The 8,959-nt window shown below is 37.0% G+C and overlaps 1 protein-coding gene across 2 annotated transcripts in view; it reads left to right on the top strand.

Moving 5' to 3' along the window:
• The first annotated feature begins 201 nt into the window (after nucleotides 1-201).
• LOC307181055 (eukaryotic translation initiation factor 2 subunit 3-like) overlaps nucleotides 202-8,959 on the top strand; it is a 34,480-nt gene continuing 25,722 nt past the window's right edge. The window contains exons 1-4 of one of the 2 annotated variants that reach the window (XM_079911831.1): nucleotides 202-434; nucleotides 1,017-1,080; nucleotides 2,239-2,366; nucleotides 2,457-2,578. In XM_079911831.1, coding sequence (XP_079767957.1) covers nucleotides 366-434; nucleotides 1,017-1,080; nucleotides 2,239-2,366; nucleotides 2,457-2,578 — 383 coding nt within the window. In that variant the 5' untranslated portion in view covers nucleotides 202-365. The remainder of the gene's footprint in view (nucleotides 435-1,016; nucleotides 1,081-2,238; nucleotides 2,367-2,456; nucleotides 2,579-8,959) is intronic. The other variant, XM_079911830.1, reaches the window with a different exon arrangement.

Raw genomic sequence — 8,959 nt, 5'->3', positions numbered from 1 at the left:
GGGCCATCCACAAGTTAAACTGAAACGGCCGCTGCCTTGCCAGCAGGAGCCTGGGTTGCATCACCCACCCAACAAAGGTCCTTTTGTGGGGCTGCCCTTAGCATTGCCTGCACAAATATCCAAAAGGTTTGCTACGAATACATCCCTAAACTTTGCCTCTCGTTTTGTCGTCAGCCTTCCTGCAGGTAAGGTGTAAAGTCAGGCGAAATAAGTTCACGCAGCGACCTCTCTGGAGCATCGATCATCCTCCTCTCTCCGGCGTGCGACCTAGTCGACCCTCCAGCCTCCGCAGCTCCGCCCCCGCACAAGAGGGCATGCGAACGGTCAGGCAGTCCTCTGGATGACTTACTTCTTCTCCCGGCAAGATGGCGGGGGGCGAGGCTTGTGTGACTTCGGGACAGCCACATCTTTCTCGCCAGGATCTCGCCACATTGGTAAGGCTTCCCTGTAGGTGGATTGGAGTGAGCTCAGGAGTGGGGATGACCTGGCCTCCGGGAGGCGTTGAGTCATGGCAATACCTGGCTGTCGGTAGCCTGGGTTAGGAAGGAGACGCGAGCCCGGGCTTTCTCAGGAGCGCTCCAGCAGGGCTGCCACTTGGGCATGGGGGTGTAAATGAGGTCGTGGGACCTGGAAACCCCGAAGGTTTCGGTTGGAAAGTCATAGTTTTAAGTGCTATTAAGGTATTTTCCTCTGAAGATCTGGAAAAAGAGTGTGTTAGCATCTTTAATTATGGGAAGGAACTGTTTACATTGTCCTTGGTGTTAATTCTCCTAAAGTTTGGGACTCCGGCCTTCCAAATCTTCTAGAGTTAGTGAAAATAATAGTCTCTTTTGTAAGTCTAAAGGCCTTTTAGGACTTATTAGCCCCAAGATTATGACTCTGGAATAAAAGAAAGATATTTTTTGGAAAGCAGTGGAGCGTTGAGTAGATGGTGGCAAGCTGTAGATACAGAACGTGAAATCTAAGTTCTGGTTTGTCTTTTGTTAGGTAGTTTAAACTAAAATGTTTCATTGCAGGACGTTGCCAGGTTGACTCCACTCTCGCAGGAAGTTATCAGCAGACAAGCCACAATTAATATAGGTACGCATAAATTATTGCATAGAGTGTTACCTTTCTGGAGGACTGACTCGGTTGCTTTTCCATGATGATTTTTGATTTCTTCATTTTCCGTTAACTGAATTATAGGAGGATTCGGATATATAAGGAATAGATTTCGGCCCTTATGAGCAAGCACCTGCTCGATTTCTTGGGAAACACAGTATTCTCCATTAGAATGGGAAGGCATAGATACACGTAGAGGTATATGCATGTGTAGCAGAAGGTTAAAGAAGAGGTGAAAATGCTTTTTGTACAGGATTATTTTAAGAACAGTGCCCTTAACAGGGCCTGAAAAGTTTTATTTGATATCTAATCTATTATTAGAATAATCTTTTATTTATATTATTAGTTGACACTTTTGTAATTTTGAAGAGAACTTAATTGAGTATAAACCTCAGATATTTTAGCATCTGTATTGGCACTAAAACCTATTAAGTCTTATCTACAGTTATGAAAAAATTGTAAAACGTTATATCATTCTTAACATGTATTTAATTCTTGTAATTAAACTGATGTTGTTTTCTAATTTTCATGGATTCCTTCTCTTTTTTTCCCCCCGCTATGGGATTTTCATGTATGTTTACCTCAATCAAAATACTGGCGGTCTTCCCTGGTGGCGCAGTGGTTGAGAGCCCGCCTGCCAATGCAGGGGACACGGGTTCGTGCCCCAGTCCGGGAAGATCCCACATGCCGCGGAGCGGCTAGGCCTGTGAGCCATGGCCGCTGAGCCTACGCGTTCGGAGCCTGTGCTCCGCAACGGGAGAGGCCACAACAGTGAGAGGCCCGTGTACAACACACACACACACACACACACAAGTTTCTAATTATACAAAATTTTGTGTGTTTTTCAATGAATGTTTATTTCAAGTGACCTGTTCTTTTTGTGAGTAATAAGTTGAGTAGCTTATGTTACACTAAGTATGGTTTTTAAATAAAGTTTTCAGGTACATGGAAAGTTATTTTTGGTCATGTTTCAGAAAAAGTTTTGTGTTGAAAAGAATACATGGAGGTGGAAAATGAAATCACTGGTGGTTGTTGGTTGAACTATTTACAATGAGTTATGCCTTTTGTTTTTCTAACTTTACTGAAATATTTGGTGTAATGGAATGCATGTAAATTAATTTTATTTGGTCTTTGTAGGTACAATTGGTCATGTTGCCCATGGAAAATCTACTGTTGTAAAAGCTATTTCTGGAGTTCACACTGTCAGATTCAAAAATGAACTAGAAAGAAATATTACAATCAAGCTTGGGTATGCTAATGCCAAGGTACATAGTATACTGTGGAAGGACAAATCATTTTACTTGAATTTTTAGATATGCAAGTGACAAATTCAGTTTTTTCATTGAAACTTTTAGATTTACAAACTTGATGATGGAAGTTGTCCTCGACCAGAATGTTATAGATCTTGTGGAAGTAGTACACCTGATGAGTTTCCTACAGACATTCCAGGGACCAAAGGGAACTTCAAACTCGTCAGGTGATCATTTTTGTGTTAAACACACTTTTTTGTCTTGTGCTCATGGAACAAATTAATTGAGAATGTAAACAATGATTCAAACCTAAGCTTGATACAGATGGATTTTTGCCAAAACATTTTCTAGCTAAGAAATTTACAGTTTACAGTAGTCACTAATTACTTTTTTAAGAGTTTGTTGTTATGCACTTAAAGCTAGAAAAATAAATTGAGAGGCCAGTTAGTTAAATCTAAGCTAAAATATGTACATGTGGGTTCTATAAAGAATTACCAGAATAAAATAATTACGTTTAGTGGGTTTTTTTTTTTTCCAGGCTTCCTTTGTTTCTTTTTCTTCAGAGGAGACCAAAGACTTTCTTAATTATGTCTTTTTAATACTTCTGTCTGTCTCTATCCGTTTTTGGAATGTTTTTGTGTGTCTTAATTCCTCAGAACCCTGACGTCCACCAACCAACACATGTAGGTATTAGAATTACCCAAAGAAGTTTTAGATCATAAGGACGTGAATATTCAATTTTTGAAAATGGTAACAGTTTTGAAAGCATAGTTATTTTTCTTCGTTGGACTGCCCTGAATTAGGCTGGCAATTTCACTTAGTCTTTCAAGACACTAGGAACCCTTGAGCAAACTTCTTTTTTGAATGACAATTTTCATTCTCATAACACAAATGTGGTTTCTTTAATGTTTTATTGTTTGTTTGTTTAAACAATTTGTTTTGCTTCACATGACTACAGTTTTACGCTTTCTATGAAAACATCAAAAATCTCTTAAACTTTTTTCATACAAATTTTAAAAACTAAAATTACTCAAAATCTATATGCTTCTATGTTGCTGAATTTTTTTTTTTATTAAGATCAGGCTAGACCTAAAATTATTAATCATTGCAAATGTAACACTTTCTTTCATTTTCCAGCAGCTCTGCTCCATGTTTTCATTTTTAATTTTGAAATAATTATAGTGTAACAGGAAGTTGGAAAGATAACATAGAGGACCTACATGTCTTTAACTCATTTTGCCCTACTAGTTAATAGTACTACATCAAACTACAGTATAACATCAAAACAAAGAAATAACTGTTGATATAAAGTACGTATATGCATCTACCTTATTTTGTCACATTTCCATTCCTGTAACCACCAGTACTTTCTGGATAACAGAGATATTACACAAAGATCGCTCCATTTTCCCCCACTATTCTTAATGCCTGGGAAATACTAATTGTTATCTTAACTGTAATTTTCTTATTTCAGAAATGTCGTATACATTAAATACAATATATTGCTTTTTGAAACTGACTTTTCCACTCATTACAATATTTTTGAGAGGTGTCCAGGTTTTTGAGCATGTCCGTAGTTCATTCTCTTTTTTTCTTTAATAGACTTTTTTAGAGAGTTTTAGATTGAAATCAGTATTGAGCAGAAGGTACAGAAGATTTCTCATCCTCAGTGTACAAACATAGCCTACCTCATTTTCAGCATTCCCTACCAGAGTGGTATATTTTTTACAGTTGATTCACCTGTTTTGACAAATCATTATGATCTAGAGTCCATGGTCTACATATGGTTTACTCTTGATGTTTTACATGCTGTGCATTTGCAAAAGTTTTTGACACGTATTCATTGTTATACTGTGATACAGAGTGGTTTTGCTGCCCTAAAAATCCTCTGTATCCTGTGTATTCATCTTTCCCTCCTTCGTAACCCCTGGCAACTACTGATTTTTTTAATTGCATAGTTTTCCCTTTTCCAGAATAGTAAATAGTTGGAAACATGCAGTATTTAGCTTTTTTAGATTGGCTTCTTTTACTTAATAGTATGCCTTTATTTTCCATATCAGTTTGTAACTGGTAACTCGTTTCTTTATACCACTGAACAATATTTTGTTCCCTGGGTATATCACAGCGTATGTATCCATTCACCTACAAAAGGACATCTTGGTTGCTTTTATGTTTTGACAGTTATGAATAAAGCTGCTGTAAATCTGCATGCAGGTTTTTTTTGTATGTGGACATAGGTTTTCAACTGATTTGAGTAAATAAATACTAAGAAGTGTATTTGTTGGTGCAGATGGTAAAAGGATGTTTGATTTTGTGAGAAAGCACCAAACTCTTTCAAAATGGCTGTCCTATTTTGCATTCCGTCTAATGAATGAGAGTTGCTGTTTTTCCACATTTTGCAGCATTTGATGGTGTCAATATTAGGAATTTAAGCCATTCAAACAGTTTTTTATGTGTTTATTTTTTTAATTTGTATTTCTCTGATGACGTGATGTGCAGTGTCTTTTCATGTGCTTAATTTCTGTCTGTATATCTTTAGTGGGGTTAAGTCTGTTCAGGTCTTGAACACATTTTTTAACCTGTTCCTTATTTTGAGTTTTAAGGGTTATTTGTGTATTTTAGGTACTAGTTTGTTGTCAGATATGTCTTTTGCAGATATTTTCTCCCAGTTTGCTTGTCTTTTCATTCTCTCTCTTTTTTTTTTTTTGTGGTGCACGAGCCTCTCACTGTTGTGGCCTCTCCCGTTGCGGAGCACACGTGCAGGCTCAGCGGCCATGGCTCACGCGCGCAGCCACTCCGTGGCATGTGGGATCCTCCCAGACTGGGGCACAAACCCGTGTCCCCTGCATCGGCAGGCGGGCTCTCAACCACTGTGCTACCAGGGAAGCCCCTTTTCATTGTCTTGACAGTGTCTTCACAGAGCAGAAATTTCTTTTCCTTTTTTTTTTTTTTTTTTTAATTTTTTTTGGCCACACCTTGCGGCATATGGGATCTTAGTTCCCTAACCAGGAATTGAACCCACACTCCCTGCGTTGGAAGCGCAGAGTCTTAACCACTGGACCACAAGGGAATTCCCAGAAATTTCAAATTTTGAGATGCCCAGTTTATCAGTTCTTTTTTTTTGTGGTTTGGTATTGTGCCTGAAAAGTGATCACCTTATTCAAGGTTATCTGTGTTTTCTCATATGTTATTTTCTAGGAGTTTTATAGTTTTGTGATCCTTTTGAACTCATTTTTCTACCAGGCACAAGGTCTCTGCCTAGATGCATTTTTTTGCATGTAAATGTCCAGTTGGTAAAGCACCATTTGTTGAAAAGACTGTCTTTGCCCTTGTTCCATTTTGAGAGATCAGTTAACTCTATTAATGTGGATCTGTTTATTGGGTCTCTGTTCTGTTCCATTAATATGTTTGACTGTTTTTCAGATACTGCAGTTTCTTGATTACTGTACCTTTATACTAAGTCTTGAAGTGGCCTAGTGTCCTCTAACTTTGTTATTGTTGTTCAGTACTGTGTTGGCTCTTCTGAGACTTTTACCTCTGCATATAAACTTTAGAATCAGTTTATTGATATCCACAAAATGATTGACTGGGATTTTAATGGGGATTGCATTGAATCTGTAGATCAGTTTGAAAAGAACTGACATCTTGACAATGTAGAGTCTTCCTACCCATTAACATATGATATCTGTCTTTTTATTTAGTTCTTTGGCTTCATTCATCAGAATTTTGTAGTTTTCGTAATATAGATCTTATACATATTTTCTCAGATTTATACCTAAGTATTTTATTTTTGGGGATGCTAATGTAAATGATTTGTGTTGTTAATTTCAAATTCCACTTGTTCATTGCTGCTATTTAGGAAAGTGATTAACTTTTATATATTAACCTCAAATCTGTAGTCTTACCATAATTGCTTATTAGTTTCAGGAGTTTTTTTTGTCGCCTTTAACAATGTCATCTGCAAACAAAGGCAGTTTTATTTCTTCATTTCTAATCTGTATACCTTTTATTTCCTTTTCTTTTGTTTTTATTATACAAGCTAGGACTTCCATTACTGTGTTCAAAAGCATTGGTAGGGGCTTCCCTGGTGGTGCAGTGGTTGAGAGGCTGCCTGCCGATGCAGGGGACACGGGTTCGTGCCCCGGTCTGGGAAGATCCCACATGCCACGGAGCGGCTAGGCCCGTGAGCCATGACTGCTGAGCCTGTGCATCCGGAACCTGTGCTCCGCAGCGGGAGAGGCCACAACAGTGAGAGGCCCATGTACCGCAAAAAAAAAAAAAAGCATTGGTAAAAGGGACATTTTTGCTTTTTCCTGATCTTAGTGGAGAGCATTGCGTTTCTCACCATTAAGTATGACATCAGCTATAGGGCTTTTGTAGATACTCATTATCAGCTTGAGGAGGTTACCCTTTGTTCCTAATTTGGTGAGAGTTCATGAATGGGAGTTGAAGTTTGTCAGATACTTTTTCTGCATTTGTTTATTTGATTATGTGATTTTTCTTTAACCCGTTGATGTGATGGCTTACATTAATTGATTTTCAGGTATTGAATCAGCCTTGTATACCTGAGTTAAAACCCACTTGGTTGTGGCATGTAATTCTTTTATCCATTGTTGGATTAGATTTGCTAATATTTTGTTGAAGATTTTTACATTTATGTTCATGAGAGATATTTTCCATTAGTTTTCCTTTCTTGTAATGGCTTTGTCTGGTTTAGGTATTGGGGTAAAGCTTGCCTCATAGAATCAGAAAGTGTTTCACCTGCTTCTATCCTCTAAAGAGCAAGTAGGGTATTGGTGTAATATCTTCCTTAAATGTTTGGTAGAATTCACCCAGTGAACCCATTTAGGCCTGGTGTTTTCTGCTTGGGGAGGTTATTAATTGTTGATTGAACTTATGTAATTGATATAAACCTATTCAGATTGCTCAGGTTGATATACAGGTTTAATGCAATCCCTATCAAAATCCTAGCAAGGTTTTTTTTTGCATAGATAAAATTATTTTAAGAAAAGATAATTAAAGGTTACAGATTGGAAAGAGAAAAAATCTTGCTTCATAAGCAGGGTTGCAGGATACCAGGTCAGCACACAAAAGTTGATTATATTTCTGTGTACCAGCAATGGACGTACACACAGGAAAATCTAAACTGCTGTACTTAAGTCTCAAAAAGATGAAATACTTAGATGGAAGACACTATCTCTTTAGAGGATAGAAGCAGAGGAAGTCTATGAGGAAAGCTTTACCCTATACCAAAAGCAGAAAAAGGCATTACAAGAAAGGAAAGCTATGGGAAAATATCTCTCATGAACATATATGCAAAAATCTGTGAAAATTATGAAGTCAAAGAAAATCTAAATAGATACACTCTGTTCGCACATTGGAAACTCCAGAGAATAAAATGCTAATTCTGTTTAAACTGATATACAGGTTTAATACAAATTTTATCAAAGTGCCAGCAAGGGCTGGCTGATTAAAAGAGCTGAACTGCATGAATTTTCTAATTCCCATTATTTCTCCTTAATATGTTACTTCTCCACTTTTTATTTCCTTTCACTCACTAAGTCATTTGAGAGTTATGGCTTTGCAGGTAGTTGTAGTGTGTGTGTAAGGGAATGTACATGTGTAGAGTTTTGATTAGTTTAACAGTCCACTGATGAAAAGAACATGTTAGAGCAATGTAAAGTAATCTACTTGAAAATAATTGTATATATTACCTAACTCCTAGTGTAGGGCTGGTTCCAGCAAGTAACAAGCAAGTTTTACAATTTTAATGTTTTGGCTTTTTTAATTCATCTTAATTATAGCTTTGTATGTTACTCTTATTTAATGTAACTGCTATTTTATTGATTTCTTCTGTATTTCCCTTTTGGATTTTGTAAAACAGAAGTTTAAGACCACAAGTTAGAAGAAAGGTCACATATTTCAAACACAAATAGATGGGGCTTCAAAAGATTTGTATTCTGTGCTTGAACTTGAATGGCCTTAAATCTGTTTCAGCTTTAACAATAGAATTTTACTTGGGCAATAATTGCCCATTCTGGTGTAACTTATGTGACTCCAGTGCTTAACAGCTGCTGTTGAAGCTAGTATTCTTATTCAGTTCTGTAGTGTTAGAATACCTTTTGTTGTTGAAGATGTGAATGAAGTGTGCATGTACATAGACTGTTGAATTCACTTTTGTGCCATTTTTGTAAATACAGTAGTTTTGCACAAAAACAAAAAAAAGTTCCAGCAAGGTTTATTGTTGGTGTATATAAAGTTATTTTAAAATTTATTTGGAGAGATGAAATTAAATAGCTACAATTTTGGTAAAGTTAGAAAATAGAAAGAGTTAGTCTGCCTGACTTCAAAGTGTATCTAGCTGTAGTAATCAAGACTATGTATTGCTGGTGAAGGGAGACACAGATCAGTGGAACAGAGTTAGAAAACCCAGATATGGACCAACTCCAATATGTCCCAACTGATTTTTGACTAAGGTGCAGAAGCAGTTCAGCAGAGGAGAACAGGCTTTTCAACAAACAGGTGATGGAACAATTAAAAATAATTCTAGTTTTAAACCTAATGCCTTGCATTCAAAATGTACATTTTCTTTTGATGTTTGTGTGTGC

Source organism: Stenella coeruleoalba, assembly GCF_951394435.1.
Source record: "Stenella coeruleoalba genome assembly, chromosome: Y".
Taxonomy (NCBI): domain Eukaryota; kingdom Metazoa; phylum Chordata; class Mammalia; order Artiodactyla; family Delphinidae; genus Stenella; species Stenella coeruleoalba.
The sequence above is the reverse complement of the archived record's forward strand: the minus strand, read 5'-3'. Positions and strand labels throughout refer to the sequence as shown.